The 24,294-nt window shown below is 38.7% G+C and overlaps 1 protein-coding gene across 1 annotated transcript; it reads right to left on the bottom strand.

The window, feature by feature from the left end:
- Positions 1-17,778: 17,778 nt before the first annotated feature.
- On the bottom strand, positions 17,779-23,487 carry LOC126606722 (uncharacterized). The gene is made up of 2 exons (XM_050274107.1): positions 23,150-23,487; positions 17,779-18,451 (listed from the first exon to the last, which is right to left on the bottom strand). The coding sequence occupies exons 1-2, from the start codon at positions 23,403-23,405 to the stop codon at positions 17,934-17,936; spliced, it is 774 nt and encodes a 257-aa protein (XP_050130064.1). The 5' UTR covers positions 23,406-23,487; the 3' UTR covers positions 17,779-17,933.
- Positions 23,488-24,294: the final 807 nt, after the last annotated feature.

Below are 24,294 nucleotides of genomic sequence, written 5' to 3'. Positions count from 1 at the left end.
GAAAGTATAAATAAAGTGTTAGTGAATCTATCATTTTGATGGGATACGCATTCTACGAAACTAATTTCAATGATCCAATCGTCAAACTTGTTTGTATATGCTTCAAGATCACATACCCCAAAAATTGCAAAAAACAAACTTTCAGAGATCAAGTAACGGGACAAAACTTTTCGATCAACAAAAAAATCACGATTTAACGGTTATTTTAACTTCGATTTTGATGATTTTTTACAGCTACACTCCTTAACCCTATATGAATACAATGAATGAATTCGATCTTCAATTTAAAATATTTACACTAGTGGTACTTAATGAAAATATGAATAAACTCTTAAGTGTTAGTGAATCTATTGTTTTGATGGGATACGCATTCTACAAAACTAGTTTCAATGATCCAACTGTCAAACATGTTTGTATATACTTCATAATTGCATAGGCCAAAAATTGCAAAAAACAAATATTTAGAGATCAAGTAACGAGACAAAACTTTTCAACGATTATCAACGAAAAATCACAATTTAACTATTATTTTAACTCTGATTTTGATGATTTTTTTACAGCTGTACTCCTTGACCCTATACGAATACAATGAATGAACTCGATCTTCAATTTAAAATATTTACACTAGTGGATACCACAAAAACTTATGTTATATTTTAAGTATTAATTAGACTATGTTTCATTTAATATGTGATGATATTTTATAATAAAATTATATTCCTGTTTTTTATTACGTATTTTATTCAAGTTAAATTTTATTTATTAAAATCTTAAAATGTTATATGAGATAACACAAAAAAAAAACAAAAAGCTGGTTATTTTTTTTCTTTGGGTTAAACATTTTTTTTAAACTAGTCTGTTGTCGCTTTTAGCCAACGGCATTGGTCAGATAATTTGAAATATTAGGCGGGAAATTTCTTGCTTGTTCTACACGAGGAATTGGATGGAGAGACTTAGTGTCGGTTTTAACTGACCCTATTATCTTTTAATTCGACACAAGTTTCATTAAACCGACACTACATGAATTTCAAAAAGTATGTCAGACGTTGGTGTCTGTTTAATTTAAACCGATGCTATGATTTTCAATAAAGAGTGTCAGAAAGTTGACTAGTTCATTTAACTCGTTAGTAAAGTGTGCCAGGTTGGCATCGGTTTTAACCGACGCCATGTTCATTTAATTCGACACCAGTTGTTTTTAATTCAACGTCAGTAAAACAATGTCGGTTTTAACCGACGCCAACTAAGTACCCATATTTAAACCCCTCTCATTCCCATTTCATCCATGCTTTCATTTCTCCCCCAATTTCAGTCTTCTTCTTCTCCTTCCCCCATTTCATCTGTGCGTCCCTTTCTTCCTCCTTTTTAGTTTTTCCTCTTCTCCTTCCCCATTTGATATGGATCACCATTTTGAAGATCAACATTCTGAGGAACTCCAATTCGAAGAGGAAGAGATCGAAGGTGATTCATTTTTAAATTATTATGATTATTAATTTTAGTTTCTGTTTTGTATTCTAACTAGTTTTATGCTTAAATTGAAAATTTATTTTTGTTTCTTGGTTTTTAATTGTTTTTTCTGTATTTATAAGGATCAACTCAACGGAGAGGTTAAAGATAATTGTAGTGCGTTTTCGAAACATGCAACGACAGAGGTTAGAGATTAAAGAAAAAACAAAGGTAAATGTTTCATGATTTATTTTATTATACCTTAAAATTTGTCTAATAAATTTTTTTATTTTTCAAGAGATTGCCCAAAAAAATAAGCATAATCGACATTTGAAAACTATGAACCACACAACTGGTTCAAAATCTTTTGCAAGAGTTCGGAAACAAATTGTATGGGTTGTGCATTTTTAAGAATTGTAGTTAATTTTAAATTTAATATATAGTTGGTAGAAATTTTATTTTTAAGATGAAGTTTGTTTAAAATTGTTTGTTTTTTCATTGACATATGGTGGGAATTATTTTATATAATTTTTTTTGCATTTATAGTTTCTATTTCTTTTTTTTTTTGTATGTTTTATTTGTAATGTCGGATTTAGTGTTTGTTATGACGGATGAGTTTTTGTATGTTATGTGAAATATAAAATGTTTGTTATGATGGATAATTGTTAGTGTTTGGGACAACTATTACTGTTATTAGTTTTTATTAATGGTTGCCTTGGCCTATATATGAAATATTGTTGGAATTATTTTCATATATTTTTTTCTAAGTATTATTAATTAAAAACTGAGGAAGATTTATTAATATTTTTGTTTTTAATATATTTGGTGTCGCTTATGGACGACACCAGCATAATTATTTTATTTATTGAGATGTTAGGTAATGTCGTTACGACTAACAGTAGCTTGACTATTTTAATTGTTTATTTGTTACTTAATGTCGGTTAGGACTGCCATCATATCAAATTTCCATGTCACTTTTAACCGACATAAGCACCGATGTCACTTTTAAGCGACGCTGTTGTTCTTTTTTATTTTATATTACTTTGCTTCTTGGTGGTGGATTAAGGGGTCTAAGTGACGTCAATACCCTTTTCATGACGGTAGCATTGGTGTCGGTTCCTCTATCAAACATTGCACGATTTAATGTCAGATTTTTACCAAAAATCCGACAGTAATTGCTGTTTCTTGTCGGTTTTTCCACCGCCAGTGATATCCCCTTTTGTAGTTGTGGTATTACGTTTTAATCATTCTTTTTATGATTAATTTATTATTTTATTGAATTGATCTACATGCTATTGATTCAATTTAAATTTTCTGTGTTGAACATGATACAACGAATTAGAGATGCAATTTCGGCTTTCCGAGAAGGATCTTCTACAAATTCAAAGGCTTTTGCTGTTTTCTGCCAATTAGGTACGCTTAAAATAAAGGAAGATATTTGAAACAACCATGAAGCATGAAAACATTCCCCATGATTCATGAACCCCCTACATTTATATTTACCTTCCGATATATATATATTGTGTATGTTTCATATATTTTGTCTATATATATTTGTTCATGCAATACGCAATTATGCTATGTGGAATATGTAAGTCAAAGAATCAAAATAAATTAGAAGCAATTAGGGTTTTTTTTTCAAACCCTAGAGTAAAAAAAAAAGGATTAAAAATTTGGGATTTTGCAGCTAAGCTGCATTGTGTAACCTTGGGATGATGTCGTTTGACATCTAGACCACCACGGCAGCAGCCTTTTTTGGGGCTTGCTGCGTGCACATGACAACCAGACTTTGGCCTGATAAGGGTTCTACATGGGCCTACAGCCCCCAGCCTACCTCTAGCAGGTATGCAGCCATGTTGGACCTTGTCCATGCATCTCTGACCCAAGCAAGCAAGCTTGCTGCTTGCTGGACTTTACCCATTACACGCTGGCCCACTCTTGCAAGCCTGATGCTTACTAGGCCTTACCACATGTCACGGCCCGCCTGCAGCAGAACCTAAGCTGCTGGGCTCGCCTCGTTCCAACCCAAAACCTGAAGCCAGCTCATGCTGGGCTTCGTTACGCACCAGCCCGCGCCAGCACAAGCTGGGCTTGCTGACCCCTACGCCCTTTTTCTTTGGCCTGTAACATCACAGCAAGCATGCAAACTTGCTTTGCTTGTTATTGGGCTGCCTGCAGCAGCCTCACACGACCCAAAGCCATTTTTGGCTCTTTTTTTTTTTTTTTTACCCGATGCCATTTTTTTTGGTATCCTCGCTTCTTAACCATACCTAATTATTTTTGGGATGTTTCTTGTTAAAGCCACATTAGGCTATATTTTTGTTATCACTTGGCACGAAGCCAATTGAAGCTAATAAGACCTGAATGTCATTATTTTGCTCCTACGATCGACCCTGAATGGTCCTGATTTATTGAATTAATTAAAAATGACATGCAGTCCATTAATTTGATAATGAATCCAAAATTATTGACCTGAAGATCACTTTTGGACATTAACGATTCAATAATTTATTTTTATACTTTAAACCATTAACATACTTTCGTAGTAACGAAGCTTTCACACTTGAGTTCCCGAAGAACCTTAAATCCACTACACTTAGTTGTATATTGCATTCTGTGTTCTTGCAGAAACCTCTCTTTTATGAACTAAACGTTCAAAAACTAAATTGAACATGTAGTTTCAAATTTAGTGCCTTTGAAACCCGAAGATTTCATAAAACAATACACCCATGAAAACCTGAATTTTTCATGAAAACCATGTCTTAGAACCCCGAATGTTCTAACTTTGATGCATATGCATGATTCATTCCCATAGCACTAATCACAATCTTGTTCTCTCCAATTCAATGGATTGTCAAACTATCACAAGTACGATTTCCCTTATTTGGACGTTTTTATTAGAGACCACTTAATGTGGGGTACAAGACGTGAATCTCCACTTGACAATCAAGAAGTTGAGAAACATTGAAGTCAACAATTTAATGAAAGAGCAGAATAAGCCTCCGCCATGATCTTCATTCGAAGACTTATGCCCGAAGCCTTACAAATGGAAATACCTCCCGAACGAAGATTCCATGGCTCTTTGGCTCACTCCTACAGACTGTCTAATCATGAAAAACATTGCCTAAAGCACACTATGATTACGTCCATGAATTAGTACGATTATGTAGTTTATAAATCCGACCAAATTTTGACTGGAGAAAACTTTTCTCGTCCTTCCATGTTTCTAACTCGCTCCTGAAGCAGCAGTGTAGAAAGCAGAAGTTTACTAAATTCTTGGATCTAATTACTACCACAAATGTGAGAGAACGGTATAGACTCAATTCGGCTGTAGTCTACCGAATAGCTTAACCCAGTTCGGTCAAAGCCTACTAAATGGTGATGCCTTACTTCGATAGGGATGCACCGAACAGACCCTTCCAGCTTCGGCTGGAGCCTACCAAATCCAATTCGGGGTTTATCTCACAATCTAATTTCGGGTTTGTTTTTTACAACATATGGTAGAATCAGGGCTTGCCAAGGTGTGGCATCATGCCCGAAGCATGATCGTTGGTACCTAAGACCTAAAAGTTCAAAGAATAAGGGATAATATTCCCAAACCTCAACCCTGCAGAATCTACTTTCATCTCAATGGAATAAATCATTGGTTATGCACCTGTTCGTGCCTCTACCAATGTCGTTGAGGAGTACCGTTCTCGTAGTCAATATGTGAGACTAATTTTGCTCTACCAAACATCGTTGGAAGAGCAGAATTTTGACATGGATGGCCTTGTTGGCCGAATCCCCTTAGTAAACCATTTACTTTGTGAACATTTTTCCATGTTCTTGGATTCAAGTTTGGTGTATGTTTTACTTATGGATAATCTTATTGATATTGTCCTCGAATATGAGTTAATTGAATCATGTTTCTTAATACATGTGACTGATTCAATTAAACACATGATTAGGTAGGAATGTGGGAAAGTAAGTTGTCTGGATGAATGCGATACTACGCACACTAACTTTACGCCTAAATCACATCTCTCTTCGTTGTATGAATGGTACTGTATCACCATTTAAGGGACCTTAAATTCTCCCTGTCGTTGAGTTTTTAAGGATATTCAAGATGACAATGATCATAAATGAAACCACCGAAGAAAATAGAGTGGAATATCTTTGCACCACCACCAAAAATGAGCCTGAAGCTTTAATTTGGGGCCAATGAGTTGTCTCCCAACTGGGAATACACCACATATGGCCGGCCTGGAACTTGGTGATTGAGTAGTTTACTTGCTTTGGCACAACCTTTTAGGACACTTAGGTCGAACAATGATGCTACGATGCATCTCCTTACCCGAAGTAAGGATATTATGCCTACAAGCACACTTTGCCAAGCCTGCTCATTAGGGAAATTAATTTTCTATATCGTTTCTCGCAAAGATTTGAAATCACTATTTTTCATAGTGGATTCAAATGAATATATGTGGACTACTCCAACCAAAATGCAGATCATATAAATACTTATGGTTTTGGTTGATAAATCTACAAACTGGTCACATGTTTGTCCACACACATTGCTGCTAAACCTCATGGCTGATTAAGGGTTCACCACCCTATTTATCCCTTAAGGTCCGGGAGATTGGATAATGCCGGAGAGTTTATATCGACGATTTTCAATAAAGTATTGCATGTCTTTTGCGTTTATAATTGAACATTGAATTCTTATGTTCACCCCAAAAAGCCTCGCCTAGTGATCATAGAGCGTAATTTTAAATGATCGCTTGAATTTTGGTAAATGTACCAATTTTTTTATTTCTGCCTAGGGCTATGCAATCTTGTAAGTATTTATGTTGGTCCGCCTTGAGGCCCATTACCACCCAACCTATATGATGTTACAGTTGGTTACTTGGTATGAACCCGACGATTATAGTATTTACGCATTTGGGTGTGCATTCCATGTGCCAAGTTGTGCTGCTGCAATGTACCAACATGGGTCCTCAAAGAAGGATGTGAATCTTTGTCGATTATGATTCTTCTTCACACTAGCTCTCTTCCAGCCCTTGCATGCGATATCTTTACCGCTTATTTACTAGTTCTTTAATGAGATAGTCTTCCACCCATAAGGGGGAGATAAGAATGTTAACATTCCTGGAGAACAGCTCAAATTTGCATGGACGTTGCCCACTATGTCTCATCTCGATTCCTATACTGCACAAGTATGATAAGCAAGTGCGATGAAATTTTAGTTTTCAGAATGTTGCTCCAAACGCATTCCTCTGATCTAGCTAAAGTGACGAGATCATATACCAACTACAAACATGCTTGCAAGGATAGACGTACTTAACGGACGTCGAGTCAACATCCCTGGACAGTATGCCACCCCTGTTAGATAGTGTGGATACCCCTGTTGGACGGTCCAGTACACCGACGGATAGCCAATCAATATGTCTTGGCGTGGAGCATGACAGATCACTCGGTTGTTGTAAGAGTCACTTCCGTAGAAGAGGAAGACACGACACAAAAATGAATCCATACTTGATCACTGTCTCAAATCATTTCCATCTCATGAAATTAATCCAGATTACTCCCGAGACTTGAAGTTCTTGGTCTAGTATACTAGTTTAGATGAGCTAAATGGAATTGAAATGAGATTACCCTCGATGATGTTTTCACTTATATGGTAGCTACCGATATAAATGAAAAGCGACGATATCGAACCGTGTTTCATTGATTAAGTGACAATGTAGAACTGATTAGACAACTGAAATTATAATCCAGGTCAAATTCCTTACCAAAGTGTGTATTGGACATGTCATTCCTACACTGCCCAAGGTAACCTTATTGTGTTACAAGTGGGAAAGGAAAGGTTATGAGATGAATGAAATAGTGCGATATGATGCACGCCTTGCGACCCAAGGTTTCTCTCAAACGTCCTGTGATTGATAGCAGCATTATGAAATATGGTTAGTGTTTTTCTCCATAGGGATATTGATACGGAGATTTACATGTAAGTTTCCGAAGAATTACATGGACTGGTTCAAATAGTTCCAAACCATGAAACACCCTCTTAACTTGTTTGAGGCATTCACTTACAATCCGACGGAAACCCGTCTAAGTGATTATTTGATCAGTCATGGATGAATTATGCCCTTGCGTGTTAAACTATGAAGTCTTATTCCAAATTGCTAGAGTTACAGTTTATGTTGTTAACACGAATCTCACTAAGACTCCAAAAGAGCTTGAGAAAACTGCATCGCACCTGAAGATGGAATTTAAGATGAAGGATCTTGGGAAACTCATTTATGCCTTGACCTGAAGTTTAAGCGTTGTTCTGATGGTACCTTGGTCTACCAATTGAACTATACCCCAAATATGTTACCTATGAGTATACCTTTTATAGAATCCGAAATTCCATATCTAAAGTTCAACTTTGCGCTTAGTTGTACTTAGCTCATTGTATTTAGACAAGACATCTCATTCGTTGTTGATCTTGGTAAAGATACAGTACCGCGCCTACACGCATCCACTAAATTGGTATTAAAGACATACCCTGAAGGTACTATAGGCAAATCCTAACGCATCTTAAGCGGATCCAACCCCCCCCCCCCCCGATCCTCGAAATGATGTTTGCCTTGATTGTTATGCTAACGCTAGTTGCTTATCAAACCTGCACAAGGCAAAATCCCTAAATGGTTATGTCTTTACCGTTAAGGGATATCACAATATCTTGGAGGTCCACGATATGACCTTAGTTGCAAAATCTTCGAACCATTCCAAGATTCAGCTTACTTCATTACGCCACAAGTGAGACATGGTTAAGAGTTTTTGTTGAGTATTTCGAAGTACTTGCTATTTTTCATCTATCGTTGAGTCTTAATAACGATCCATGAAGATTATACCTCATGTATCCACCCGACCAAGACATGATACATCAACAAAGTTAACGTCAAGACATATTGCATCTACATCAGCAAAGCATCAGGAGATTGAAGTCATGCAAGTCGATCCCAGACAACCTTGTCGACTTCTACACGACGTCACTACCAAAATCAACCTTCCAGAAGCTTGTCCGAGGAATTGGTATGCCTAACTATCATATGCAATGCTTGTAGTTCTCATTTGGAAGTTATGTCAAACTCAGGGGGAGTATCCAGAAGTATACTCACTTGATCTTAATGTACTATTTTTTCCTACAATTAGGAGCATTTTTCCTACTGGGTTTTTGCTACCTAACTAGGTTTTAACGAGGCACCCATCCTAGGCTGATCATACTCTTCTACTTGTGTCTAAAAGACGTATAGTTTTGACTTAATGCAACTTCTCACTTTTCTCCTTAGACTATGAGTTTTTCTCCCACCTTGGGTTTTACCATAGGGAGATTTTGTGAGTTTTACCTTTTTATGCATTTTTCCGTTGATTTGAAACTCGTATTTGCTCATTGTGCCGACGACTTCATCAACTGTACTTACTCCATCGCTGAAGACCTGATGAGCCATCTGTTTGAGTATTTACACATTCAAGGGGGAGTGTTGTAGTCCTATTGGAATATAAATGTGATTGTGTAAATCCTAGTATATCTAGGAATATCTCTTATATTCCTATTATGAGTATATTACCTATTAAATGTTGTAATCCTAAAGGGAAAGGTTTTTACCTATCCTACTACTATAAATAAAGGCACAATGAGGGTGGAATAACACACACCCACAATTACACATCTCTCTCTTCTCTCTACTATTGCCGCACCTTTCTTTCTCTTTATGGCCTCCATAATTGTTTAGTAAATTATGCCTACAACACTTATATCTATTTCAAATATAATGATTTTTTTTTAATTTCCTTTTATATATTATAAGAACAAGAACTTCTATTTTGGCATATAAGTTAGTAGGGATTCTTTCACAACAAAAATATATTTCTATGCCTAACTAATACTTTTATACTCAAATGTCTCCAACTAGAGAGGTTTCTTTTTTTTTTTTTTTGGCATCCTCATCATAATTTTGTAACTTTGTCCAGTAACTGTGTATCTTATATGTATATATGCATTAGTTTGATTTGTTAGGGTTTCTACTTACCCTTTTCGTGACAATATCAACTAAGTTACCCTTGCTAGCCTTTTTTATCTTTAATTAGTGAAGTGTAAAAGGGTTGGAGAGTTAAGCTCCGAGAGGTGGAAATCTTCTAGTAGAGTTAGCTTGATTTTTTTTTCTCCAAAGAATGAGGTGGAAGTTGGTAATTAATAGAAGCTAATAATTAGGGTGAAGAGGTGGAGTCTATAGCATGTGTATGTTAGTCTATTTGCATGTAGGTGGCAACACTTTGAGGTATTAGAAGTGCTTACTCATCAATCTATAGGAATCATAATCATTATGATGATATTCACCACTCTAAATAGAAGAAGATGACAACTTATTGTGGTTAGAACATTTCACGTGGCGTTTGATGCAAGGAACATTTTGCATGATATTCATTAGTTCATGCTTAGCTTAACATTTGTTGTTTTTCTATTGGACCACATTTCATTCTTAATGATTAGGACAACAATTGTTGCTTTGTTATTGGAACACATTTTATGTCTAGTGATTGGCACAACACTTGGTTTCTTTCTATTGGCACACTTGTGGAGGTTTTTGGAGAGGAAGATGTCATGCAATCTTTATAAGGAATGAGCAAGAACCAACGGAGGACATGGAGAAAAGAGAGAGGAAGAAGAAGAAGAAAAAGAAAAAGAACAACTCCAACAAAAAACCATCATCCCTTTCATATTACCTCATTATCTTAATTTTTTTACATACTGTTAAGGCTTTAAGCCATCTTTCATTGTACTTGTAATTTTTTCATATATAGTGAAATACAATGAAAGCAAACCCCAGTGGATGTAGTCGATTTGGCGGACCACTTAAATCTTGTGTTGTTTATACATTTACATTTTGAGGTCATTATTATAAGAGCACTCCCACCAAACCATCAAAAATATCCATTTACTTTCCTTGAGAATGTTGTAAAATAAGAGAGACAAATCCCAAAAAATGCATGAGAGCTTACCCAACAGAATTGTTTTATGGAACTCAAATGGAGTCATGCATCAATATCACCTAGAGAGAGATGGAGTAAAATGGTAAAGTAATATTTCTCAATTAAATTGTTGTGTGTTATCCACACTATATATATTATTGATAATATAATACAATTTTGGCTACTAACAATTTGATTAGTGTTGCAAATATAATACAATTTTGGCTACTAACAGCTTGATTAGTGTTGCAGATGTTTTAGAGCATATGATTGTTGATATCCTTGTTACATGGCATATACATAAGCATTCTTGTAAAGTAAGAAAAGAGTTAAGTTGTGTTTGAGTTGTGAGGGTATTCAAGGGCTAAAGTTTGCCTTGATGTAAAATAATGAACCTTGTATACGTCAGGCGTCAAGGGAAGGGCTTGAGTATACAACCAGTTGGTTATAAAATAATGAAATCTTGTATATGTCAGGCATTGGGGAAAGGCTTGAATATACAATTGGACGTCGGGGGAAGTGCTTGTATAATAAAGTGGAAATTGAGAATTTAACTACAAAAATTGGGTTTGAGGGATGAACGGGAGTTAATTCATATTCTAAGGTATTTGAAGCCAAGTGGTATTAGCATGGTATGGGACGTGTAGGTTTGGGTGCCTTAGGTATGGGTTGATGGGATTAGAAGGGAGTAAGTACATTCATGCATCTCATTGCATACATTTTATGTATTTGCAAGAGCTGCTCATTTCAATTATTATTTTAGTTGGTACTTTTGTTATGAATTAATTTTGTATATTAATATTTTATTTCCGCTGCATATTCAATAAATTATATGTGGTAAACTCAAACTTTTATTATGTAAGATTTGTTATATGATGTATTGTGTAAGCGTTATAATTTTATTTTATTTTCCATCATATCTTAGTTGTAGAATTTATTTCTAGGGAACTTTAACGAAAAGCTCCCAGTACTATTCACTTTAATGAAAAACCACATTTTTACACTAAAAAGTCAATTATGGTACTATTCACTTTACATTTTATTTTGTCCTTATCGTTAAAACTCAAAGATATGGCTCACACCCTAACTCGTGAATAGTCTTTATTTGCTGGTCGGGGCATGACAGGTTCAAGGCAATGCTAGTTGTGAAGGGCTTCAGTCAAAAGATAGGAATTGACTTTGCAAAGATTTTTTTCACCCGTGGTGAAGATGTCATCCATTCGGGTTGTACTTAGTTTGGCTGCAAGCTTAAACCTAGAGGTTGAACAGCTTGACGTGAAGACTGCATTTCTTCACTGTGATCTAGAAGAAGAAATTTACATGAAGCAGACAAAAGGATTCAAATTCTGTTGAGAAAAGGGAGTAAAGTCAGCTGAAGATTTGATCTCCTATCCTCCGTGTATCATGCTTAATTGATTGTACAGATTATATTTCCTTTTGTAGCATTGTAAACTAGGCAACTACTTTTTCCTAGGCTTAGATATAGGATCGTGTTTTCCTAGTCCTGTATAAAAGAAACTCATGTATGAGTCTGTAAAATTATTAAATTATCAAAAGAATCAATTTCTAATATGGCATCAGAGCGAAACCGCTCTTGGTGACCAACACCCACCTTCCGCTAAAACTCTAGCCAATCTTAAACACAGACCAGCGATCATCCATGGGAGACGGCAACTCAACGAATTCCTCAGCCAAGCCTGTGGAAAACAAGTATGAAAATCCAAATGATCCTCTTTACCTACATCATTCTGATCAACCTGGTGTAATACTAGTCACTCAGTTGTTGAATGAAGAAAACTATGGGACTTGGAGCCGTGCCATGCTGATGGCTCTCAGTGCCAAAAACAAGGAGGGTTTTGTCGACGGTTCGATCCAGAAACCTTCGAAAACCTCTGTAACTGAACTGCAGCAATGGACTCGCTGCAATAACCTTGTAAAATCATGGTTATTGAATTCCATCACCAAAGAAATTGGGGCAAGCGTGATCTACAATGATGTGGCCCTTAATATTTGGACTAACCTCAAGGAACGCTTCTCTCACGTCAACAGTGTTCATCTCTTCCATATTGAACAAGCCATTCATGATTGTACACAAAGCAACATGACCATAGGTGCGTACTACACAAAACTCAAGGGCCTCTGGGATGAGCGTGATGCCTTATGTGCCATCCCATCCTGCACATGCAGCACCATGAAGGAGGTTCTACAGTTTCGAGAAAATCAAAAGACCATGAAGTTCCTCATGGGTCTTAATGAAACATATGCTGCTGTTCGAGGACAGATATTACTCATGGATCCACTGCCCACCGTTAACAAGGTACATTCACTCATCCTGCAAGATGAAAAGCAACGCACCCTCTCATCTGGAAGAGGAACTGTACCTGATGCTACTGCCTTTGCTGTTCGAGATAATAACCGAAATTCTGGGAGAAATTTCACACCAAAGAATCCTCATTTAAAGTGTGATCGATGTGATACAATTGGTCACACTTCAGAAGCATGTCGATCACATCTCAAATGTGATTTTTGTGGCTGGAAAGGACACACGATCGATTATTGTCGCAAGCTCAAGAAGTCCAAAGAAAAAGGAGATGTTCAGGACCGACGTCCATTCTCTTCCAAAGCCAATCATGTTCAATCAAAGGAGGAGGCACAACCGCAGTCTAGTCCCATCAGTTTAACACCAGACCAATACCAAAATTTATTGACCTTGCTTGGTAACAATAAATCGCCTTCTATGGCTAACTTGGTTGGTGGTTCATCTACCATCAGTAATCTCTCAGGTAAATCATTTCGTGGTATTGCACTTTGGAAAAATATAGCTTGGATTTTGGACTCTGGCGCAACAGATCATATTATATGTTCAACTAGCTTGTTTACCACTTATTCACCAGTGAAGAATCGAAGTGTGCGCCTTCCTGATGGCACAATAGCTCCTGTTACACATATAGGGAGCATTCAATTCTCCCATCATTTGACTTTACATAATGTTCTTTGTGTTCCCTCGCTCCAATTGAACTTGATCTCCATTAGCGCACTTGTAAATCATTCAGATTATATCGCTATATTTGCTAAGAATATCTGTGTATTACAGGACCAACGCTTGGGGATGATGATTGGGACGGGAACTGAGAGAGGAGGACTCTACTACCTCAATATCACAGAGGAGGCTATGTGTAATTCAGTTGGCACAGTCAAGACTTGCCTTTCTTCTTCTCGCCTTTGGCATCAACGCCTTGGGCACCTTTCAAATAAAATTTTGAATTTAATCTCACATTATGTTAAGAACGTTGAATTTTGTGAGATTAATGATTGTTCAATTTGCCCTTTAGCTAAACATACTCGTTCTTCTTTTTCCACCAGTTCTATCAAAACTCATGCAGCTTTTGAAATGATTCATGTTGACATTTGGGGTGGTTATCATGTTGCCACAAATAATGGGGCTCGGTACTTTCTCACAATAGTTGATGATTTCACTCGATGCACTTGGGTCTACTTAATGCACCAAAAATCTGAAACATTCAAGTACCTAACCAGTTTCATTAATTTTGTGGAAACACAATTTTCTGCTAAGATCAAAGTGCTTCGTAGTGATAATGGTCCTGAGTTTACCATGGCCAAATATTATTCCGATAAGGGCATTATCCACCAAACAAGTTGTGTTGCTAGCCCCCAACAAAATGGGGTAGCTGAGAGAAAGCATCGCCATCTTCTCAATGTTGCTAGAGCTATTCTTTTTCAAGCACATTTGCCGAAACAGTTTTGGGGAGATGCCATTTTAACTGCCACTTATCTCATTAACTGTACCCCTACACCATTGCTACAAGGAAAAACACCATATGAACTCCTCTACCACAAACAACCAGCCTATGATCACTTGAGGGTATTTGGATGTTTATGTTTTGCATCCATTCATGACAAGCGTCCCACTAAATTTGATGCTCGTGCCTTACGATGTATTTTTCTTGGTTACCCGTATGGCCAAAAAGGATATCGTCTCTACGATCTCGATACGGGTAAAACTTTTGTTTCTAGAGATGTTATTTTTTATGAGCACATTTTTCCCTATCCTCCTTCAACCATGGATTCATCTATTGTTTTACCTGCTACACATGATACCACAACATACATTGATGATACGGTTCTCCCTCCTTCTCATTCGTCTCCATCCGGCGACAATGGCTCAGAGTCTCCTCCCATTGAGGTAACACCACCATCACCTCCTCCATCTATTGAAGCTCCAACACATCCTTCGCGGCCTACACGAATTACACAGCCTCCAAGTTATCTTACAGACTATCATGTTGAAGTGTCCCTTCCCTCTCGTTCCCCCTCGTCATCAACCTCTGCTTTGGTTCGCACCACAGGTATTTCTTATCCTTTGTCCGATGTTCTATCTTATGATCAACTATCACCTCAACATCGTGCTTTTACCGCCTCCATCTCCGTTGAGAAGGAGCCAAGCTCTTTTTCGCAGGCTATACAACACTCCAAATGGCGTCTTGCAATGCAACAAGAACTTGCTGCTCTTGAAACTAATGGAACTTGGTCTCTTCAACCTCTACCTCCTGGAAAGAAACTTGTCGGCTGCAAATGGGTGTATAAAATCAAATTTAATCCCGATGGCACAGTTGAACGATACAAGGCTCGATTAGTCGCCAAAGGCTACAACCAAATAGAGGGCCTAGATTATAGTGAAACATTTGCTCCTGTTGCTAAACTAGTCACTGTGCGTATCTTACTTGCCGTTGCTGCTACTCAGAATTGGCATCTTCACCAGTTAGATGTCAATAACGCTTTCCTTTACGGTGATCTCGATGCGGATGTCTATATGGCCCTTCCACCTGGGTTCGGACGAAAGGGGGATACACGTGTCTGCAAGCTTCATAAATCATTATACGGTCTCAAGCAAGCTTCTCGACAATGGTTTTTGAAACTTTCTGCGGCACTCAAGCAAGCTGGGTATCAACAATCCAAAGCCGATTACTCATTATTCGTCCGTACCCAAGGTAGTACATTCACTGCCGTACTTGTTTATGTGGATGACATAATTTTAGCAGGAAATAATTTGGAGGATATTGAAGCAACAAAGTTATTTTTGAAGCAGCATTTTAAATTAAAAGATCTTGGTCAACTAAAATACTTCTTAGGCATTGAAGTGGCTAGATCAACCAGGGGCATTGTACTTTCACAAAGGAAGTATGCATTGGAGATTCTAGAGGATGCAGGTTGTCTTGGTGCCAAACCAACGCCATTTCCCATGGAACAAAACTTGTCCCTTAGCAAAAATGATGGAAGTTTCATTGATGACCCATCATCATATCGAAGACTTGTTGGGCGTTTAATCTACCTAACTATTACGAGACCGGATTTAACATATGTTGTGCATATCTTGAGCCAATTCATGGACAAGCCAAGGATACCACATCTTGAAGCAGCTCATAGAGTTTTGCGTTACATTAAGCACTCGCCTGGTCAAGGTATATTTCTTTCAGCGACAAGCTCAATACAGTTGAATGCTTTTTGTGATGCAGATTGGGCAAGGTGTCGAGACACTAGACGTTCTACCACTGGATATTGTATATTTCTTGGGAAGTCATTAGTGTCTTGGAAAACTAAGAAACAACCAACAGTGTCACGATCTTCAGCAGAAGCAGAATATCGGTCCATGGCTGCGACATGTTGTGAAATTACTTGGTTAAAATACATTTTGGCAGACTTAGGAGTCAAGCATGCACATCCCGTCAAATTGTATTGTGACAATCAAGCTGCCCTACACATTGCTTCAAATCCAGTTTTTCATGAGAGAACAAAGCATATAGAAATTGATTGTCATTTGGTTCGAGAGAAGGTTCAAGAAGGCATGATCAAAACAGCACACATATCAACTTCACAACAGCCAGCTGATATTTTTACTAAAGCCTTGAGTTCTTCTCAATTTTCGACTTTACTCGGCAAGTTGGGAACCATTAACATACATTCCAACTTGAGGGGGATTGTTGAGAAAAGGGAGTAAAGTCAGCTGAAGATTTGATCTCCTATCCTCCGTGTATCATGCTTAATTGATTGTACAGATTATATTTCCTTTTGTAGCATTGTAAACTAGGCAACTACTTTTTCCTAGGCTTAGATATAGGATCGTGTTTTCCTAGTCCTGTATAAAAGAAACTCATGTATGAGTCTGTAAAATTATTAAATTATCAAAAGAATCAATTTCTAATAAATTCAAAGGCAAACAAGATCTAGTATGTCGGTTGAAGAAAAGTTTGTATGGACTAAAGCAGGCACCTCAACAGTAGTACAAGAAGTTTGACTCCTTCATGATTAAGCAGGGATATCGAAGGACTACTTCTGACCTTCAAGTATTTGTGAAAAGATTCACAAATCGTAAGTTTATCATACTTCTTCTTTAGGTTGATGACATGTTGATCATAGGACAAGATAGTGACAAGATCAGGAAGCTGAAGATAGAGCTGAGCAAATCCTTTGCTATGAAGGATTTAGGACCTGCTAAACGAATCCTCGGTATGAATATCTCCCGTGATAAATGGAAAGTTGTAGTTGTCATAGGAAAAGTACATCGAGAAGGCATTAAAGCGGTTCAACATGGATAAAGCAAACCCAGTTGCTACTCCACTTGCTAGTCACTTCATGCTTGGCTCAAAGCAGAGTCCTGTAAGTAACAAAGAAAATGAAGAAATGACTAAGGTGCCATATGCCTCAGCTGTCGATTGTTTAATGTGTGTAATGGCGTGTACGAGACCGGACATAACACTGCAGTTGGCGTTGTTAGCATATTCTTGTCTAAACCAGGCAAAGAGCATTCATACTGATGAAAACAGTTCAGATATGATGACCAAATCCGTACCTAAGAATAAGTCTAAGTATTGCAGGCATGATAGAGGCTATTCTTTTTTTAATATATAAGGAAATGATTTCCTGATATATTAAAAATAAATAAAGAGAAGAATGTACGCGAGATGTTGGAAGAATGTGCAGAGTTTTTCTCTTCTTTGTACGGCTACCATTTGACAACATTGGCTAAAAAAAACCCTTATTCCTCATCCTGTCAAATTATTCATTCAGAGAAAGTGAATCATACAGAGAAAATCCAAACAAAGCGTCACTTAGAAAAAAGGTGAGAGGGTTTCTTACTTGTACGTGAGAGAGAAATCCTCTTGAGAGAGAACCAAGAGAGAGAGTGTATCCACATTTTTTGTGAGATTGTTTTATATTCCCATTATTTTAATAGTGGAAGATATTGTATTTTTTGTTAGTCCATTTTAATAACACAACAACAACAACAACAACAAAGCCTTTTTCCACTAAGTGGGGTCTGCTATATGAATCCTAGAACGCCATTGCGCTCAGTTTTGTGTCATGTCCTCCGTTAGATCCAAGTACTTTAAGTCTTTTCTTAGGGTCTCTTCCAAAGTTTTCCTAGGTCTTCCTCTACCCCTTCGGCCCTGAAGCTCTGTCCCGTTGTCACATCTTCAAACCAGAGCGTCAATAAGCCTTCTTTGCACATGTCCAAACCACCGTAACCGATTTTCTCTCATCTTTCCTTCAATTTCGGCTACTCCTACTTTACCTCGGATATCCTCATTCCTAATCTTATCATTTCTCGTGTGCCCACACATCCAACGAAGCATCCTCATCTCCGCTACACCCATTTTGTGTATGTGTTGATGCTTCACCGCCCAACATTCTGTGCCATACAGCTTCGCCGGCCTTATTGCCGTCCTATAAAATTTTCCCTTGAGCTTCAGTGGCCTACGACGGTCACACAACACGCCGGATGCACTCTTCCACTTCATCCATCCAGCTTGTATTCTATGGTTGAGATCTCCATCTAATTCTCCGTTCTTTTGCAAGATAGATCCTAGGTAGCGAAAACGGTCGCTCTTTGGTATTTCCTGATCTCCGATCCTCACCCCTAACTCATTTTGGCCTCCATTTGCACTGAACTTGCACTCCATATATTCTGTCTTTGATCGGCTTAGGCGAAGACCTTTATATTCCAACACTTCTCTCCAAAGGTTAAGCTTCGCATTTACCCCTTCCTGAGTTTCATCTATCAACACTATATCGTTTGCGAAAAGCATACACCAAGGATTATCATCTTGAATATGTCATGTTAACTCATCCATTACCAACGCAAAAAGGTAAGGACTTAAGGATTGTTGATGCACAAAATCATTGAGGACTTTGGTACAACAGAAAGTATTAAGTTTGTGATCTTCGTTAGATTGCTCCGGTCATTAGTGTGGATAAGTATGTAAATGGATAGAGACAATAAAGCAAACACAAGATGTACGTGGTTCACCCAGATTGGCTATGTCCACGAAGTAGATGAGTTCTCATTAATTGTGAAGGGTTTACACAAGTACATAGGTTTAAGCTCTCCTTTAGTGAGTACAAATGAATGATTTAGTACAAATGACATTAGGAAATATTGTGGGAGAATGATCTCTTTTTATAGAAGAGCGTTTCTAGCCTTGCTCTGACATTGACACGTGTTGTGTTGTGATTGGCTTCCGATGTTGGCACGTGTCGCGCTATGATTGGCTTCAGATGTCGACACGTGTCGCTCTGTGATTGGCTTCCTGGTTGGAGGGAAACTCTTCTGGGTCCTTGATGGTATAACGTTGACTGGTGCTTGGTAGTTTCAGGATTGGTCAAAAGTATGGTACAAATAGTGCTCCTCTAAGTTCCCGAGTAAAGGAAGCTCCTCGGTTGGGGACTTGCAAGATCCAAGCCGCTGAGTAATCATGAAACTTCTGAGTACCGAAGTGTGGTATCGTCTTTACTTGCCTTATCTGTCTCATAGGTATATGTGGCATCTTCTCTGGAAGTACTCTTCCTCTATCCAAGGGTGGTATCTTTAACTGGTGGAGATGCACAAGGTAATGTATCAATTTCACTTGAAGCTTACTTGTAGTTTCAGGCTTGGTCAAGCGTGATACAAACCATGTAATAGGAGTCCCCCAAGTCGGCGAGTTAGGGGATTTGCTGAAAGAGGTGACAGACAAGGTAAGCAATCAGAGCTTCAAGCAATCAGTCTCAGATCATAAGTTTAATTTCGAGTTCCGGCTGATTGTTCTCATTCTCCCTATCTTGCAGGCAGCATGAAGGATAAAGAGAAGAAAAATGAGAAGAGATGATATGAGATACTTTTGCTTTTGAAGAAGTAACTTTCCACAAGCTTATTCTTGAACTGGGCTGGAGGATTTTCTAGTTTCCTCCAGAGTATAAGGCCGACTGAAGAATTTGAGGGTCAAAACAAGTCCATCAAATCTAGAGTACGTTCGACCCTGCTGATATGGGATACTTTTGTTGTTGACAAAGTAGTGGATGTATCAGCACGTGTTTTGTTACGCTTGTCTCCACATGCTTCCTTGTATCCTTCTCACTTGCCCTATCTGTTCCTCAGGCAGATGTGGTATCTTCTCTAGAAGCATAAGATGTTGAAGATGAGTACTCGAGAGCAATGCCAAGTAAGTAATCAGGTAAGGGGTTCCAGGCAGTCAGTTCCTAACTGAAAGCTTGATTCCAAGTGCTGACTGATTGCTTTCTTTCTCCTTGTCTTGCAGGTAAGAACAAGGCCAAAGGAAAAGACAGGGAAAAAGCATGATATGGGATACTCTTGTTTTTAACCCTGATGATATGAGATATTCTTGCTCTGGTGTAGCTTGTTTACAGAGGTATTATCGGGGGGAAAGAAAGCTGAGAATTTCGAGAGGCTTCGTTGGGAGTGCCCTCTCAAATATGAAGAAGGGTTGAGCATTTTTACAGGTCTGCCTGTCCGTTGAGGATGGAGGTCGACATATATAGGAGTCTTCCTAACAACAAGTAGTAATGTTATTCCTTTACCCTACTTGGTCATAGCACGGTAGTGGGAGCTGCCAGCTTCACGTATTTTAACTCTGTCAGAGCACGTTGAAAAAGTGGTCTGTGGTATCTGGAAAGCTGATGTTGCATGTGAAGATTACAGACAAGCTTTATCCAAGGAGATCTGGCTCTCGAAATTGAGAAAGCGGTGCCTCTTTGGTTTTTGAACAAGCAATCCTGTCGGTGATCTGGCTCTCGAGATTCGGAGAACAGTGCCTCTTCAATTTTTGAGAAAGCAATCCTGCTGAAAGTTTGGTTCTTGAGATTTGAATAGCGGTGTCTCTTCGATTTTTTAGAAAGTAATCATGTTGGGAGTCTGGCTCTTGAGATTCGGAGGACGGTGCCTCTTCGATTTTGGAGCAAGCAATCTTGTTGGGAGTGTTTTCTCGAATGTGAGTAAAGGTTGGGCATGTTTGCTAGTCTACCTTGCCACAGAGCACAGAGGTTCACACACAGGGACTTTCCAATTATCCAGCAGTGGTGCTGTTCCTTTACCCCTGTGGGTAATAATATGGTAGCTAGACCTTCAAAATTTATGTGTCTAAACTTTGTTAGTGCTGTTTCTTTGCTATTCTTTTACCCTTCTTGGTCATAGCGATGTAGTGGGAGCTGCAAGCTTCACGTGTCTAAACTTTGTCAGAGATCTTTGGCAAAGTTATATATGGTACCCATGAGCTGATGTTGCGTGTGGAAAGTGGATGATTGAACAGTAAGATTCACGTGCTTTCTACTTCACCAGAAATCTTCGACAGAATGCCCGTAATTTCCACAAAGCTGAGTGTGCATGTGACAGGTGCTGACAAGGCTGAAAAAGCAGGTGCCTCTTCGATTTCTGAGATCGGTCCTCATGGTCTCTGAGCAACCCAGCTTTTGAGAAAGCAAGCACCTCTTCAATTTCTGAGATCGGCCTTCGTGGTCTTTAAGCAGCCCAGCTTTTGAGAAAACAAACGACTCTTCGATTTTTGAGATCGGCCCTCGTGGTCTCTGAACAGCCCAGATTTTTGAGAAAGCAAACGCCTCTTCGATTTCTGAGCAGGCGCCTCTTTAATTTCTGAAGCTCCGTCGAGTGCAGATTTTTATGGAGGCTGGCATTAAGTTCCAAAGTACACTTGAATCTCCACCAGTAGAAGCTCCCTTCTTGCACTTCTAAGATCTTGATTTGTCCGACCTCTTCTCTTTTCAACACCTTTGAAAATGTCTGGCCCCTCCGATCGTCGTTTTGACTTGAACCTTGTTGAAGAGGCAGCCACACCTTTTCCAAATAACATATAGCGCCTATCCTTCTTATCCCCTACTGGTTCTCTTACCGTTGGGATTCCGTGATGAAGAATGATATGACCGCTGCTATGGTGGCCAGGAACCTTCTCACTCTCAAAGATAACAGACTACTTTCCAAACAGTCTGATAAGTTGGCTGTTAAGGATTCTCTGGCTCTGAGTGTTCAGTGTGCAGATTCTGTGTCTAATATGGCCCAACGCCTATTTGCTCGAACCCGCCAAGTTGAATCATTGGCAGCTGAAGTGATGAATCTCAAACAGAAGATTAAAGGGCTCAAGCATGAGAATAAACAGTTGCACCGGCTCGCACATAACTATGCTACAAACATGAAGATGAAGCTTAACCAGATGAAGGAATCTGATGGTCAGATTTTACTTGATCATCAGAGGTTTGTGGGTTTATTCCAAAGGCATTTATTGCCTTCGTCTTCTGGGACTGTACCGCGTAATAAAGCTCCAAATGATCAACCTCTGATGCCTCCTCCTTCTAGGGTTCTGTCCAGTACTGAAGCTCCGAATGATCCCCCTCCGGTGCTTTCTCTTTCTGGGGCTCTACCGACTACTAAGACTTCTCCTAAGCAACCTTTGTGAAGGCTTCCTCTTGTTTGTTTATTTTGACTCATGTATATGTACATATTTGTAACTTATTGAAGATATCAATAAATAAGTTTTGATTCATTTCAACGTATTGTGTTAAATACACCAAAGCCTTCTTCACTAAGTTCTTTGAATTTTTCTTTTGTTGAAGCTTGTATGTTGAAGCTTTGTGAGTGGAGCATGTAGGTTGAGGTAGTGTTCCCTTAATTTCCTGAGTGAGGAAAACTTCTCGGTTTGAGACTTGAAAAATCCAAGTCACTGAGTGGGGTCGGCTATATGAATCTTAGAACACCATTGTGCTCGGTCATATGTCATGTCCTCCGTTAGATCCAAGTACTCTAAGTTTTTTCTTAGAGTCTCTTCCAAAGTTTTCCTAGGTCTTCCTCTACCCCTTCGGCCTTGAACCTCTGTCACGTAGTCGCATCTTCTAACTAGAGCGTCAGTAGGCCTTCTTTGCACATGTCCAAACCACCGTAACCGATTTTCTCTCATCTTTCCTTCAATTTCGGATAGTCCTACTTTACCTCGGATATCCTCATTCCTAATCTTATCATTTCTCGTGTGTCCACACATCCAACGAAGCATTCTCATCTCCACTATACCCATTTTTTGTACGTGTTGATACTTCACCACCCAACATTCTGTGCCATACAGCATCGCCGGCCTTATTGCCGTCCTATAAAATTTTCCCTTGAGCTTCAGTGGCATACGGCGGTCACACAACACGCCGGATGCACTTTTCCACTTAATCCATCCTGTTTGTATTCTATGGTTGAGATCTCCATCTAATTCTCCGTTCTTTTGCAAGATAGATCATAGGTAGCGAAAGCAGTCGCTCTTTGGTATTTCCTGATCTCCGATCCTCACCCCTAACTAATTTTGGCCTCCATTTGCACTGAACTTGCACTCCATATATTCTGTCTTTGATCGGCCTAGGCGAAGACCTTTAGATTCCAACACTTCTCTCCAAAGGTTAAGCTTCGTATTTACCCCTTCCTGAGTTTCATCTATCAACACTATATCGTCTGCGAAAAGCATACACCAAGGAATATCATCTTGAATATGTCCTGTTAACTCATCCATTACCAACGCAAAAAGGTAAGGACTTAAGGATGAGCCTTGATGTAATCCTACAGTTATGGGGAAGCTTTCGATTTGTCCTTCATGAGTTCTTACGGCAGTCTTTGCTCCTTCATACATATCCTTTATAGTTTGGATATATGCTACTCGTACTCCTTTCTTCTCTAAAATCCTCCAAAGAATGTTTCTTGGGACCCTATCATACGCATTTTCCAAATCTATAAAGATCATGTGTAAATCCTTTTTCCCATCTCTATATCTTTCCATCAATCTTCGTAAGAGATATATTGCCTCCATGGTTGAGCACCCTGGCATGAACCCGAATTGGTTGTCCAAAACCCGTGTCTCTTGCCTCAATCTATGCTCAATGACTCTCTCCCAGAGCTTCATTGTATGACTCATTAGCTTAATACCCCTATAGTTCATGCAATTTTGTACGTCGCCCTTATTCTTGTAGATAGGCACCAAAGTGCTCTTTCGCCACTCATTTGGCATCTTCTTCGTTTTCAAAATCCTATTGAAAAGGTCAATGAGCCATGCTATACCTGTCTCTCCCAAGACTTTCCACACTTCGATCGGTATATCGTCTGGGCCCACTGCTTTTCTATGCTTCATCTTCTTCAAAGCTACAACCACTTCTTCCTTCATGATTCGACGATAAAATGAGTAGTTTCTACACTCTTCTGAGTTACTCAACTCCCATAAAGAAGTACTCATTTCATGTCCTTCATTGAAAAGATTATGAAAATAACCTTTCCACTGTCTTTGACCGCGTTCTTTGTAGCAAGAACCTTTCCATCCTCATCCTTGATGCACCTCACTTGGTTTAGGTCCCTTGTCTTCTTTTCCCTTGCTCTAGCTAGTTTATAGATATCGAACTCTCCTTCTTTGGTATCTAGTCGCTTATACATATCGTCATAAGCCGCTAACTTAGCTTCTCTCACATCTTTCTTCGCCTCTTGCTTCGCTCTTCTATGCCTTTCACCATTTTCATTGGTCCTATCCTTGT

The sequence above is a fragment of the Malus sylvestris genome, chromosome 16 (assembly GCF_916048215.2).
Source record: "Malus sylvestris chromosome 16, drMalSylv7.2, whole genome shotgun sequence".
Lineage (NCBI taxonomy): Eukaryota > Viridiplantae > Streptophyta > Magnoliopsida > Rosales > Rosaceae > Malus > Malus sylvestris.
This window is presented reverse-complemented; position numbering and strand designations above follow the sequence as displayed.

Bases quoted from the DNA above. Each gene is read 5' to 3' on its own strand.
- LOC126606722 (XM_050274107.1), bottom strand. From the start codon at position 23,405: ATGTATGAAGGAGCAAAGACTGCCGTAAGAACTCATGAAGGACAAATC. The intron at 18,452-23,149 runs GTCTTCGCCTAG...TGGAATATAAAG, and splicing joins AGAAGTGTTGGAATCTAAAG to GTCTTCGCCTAAGCCGATCA.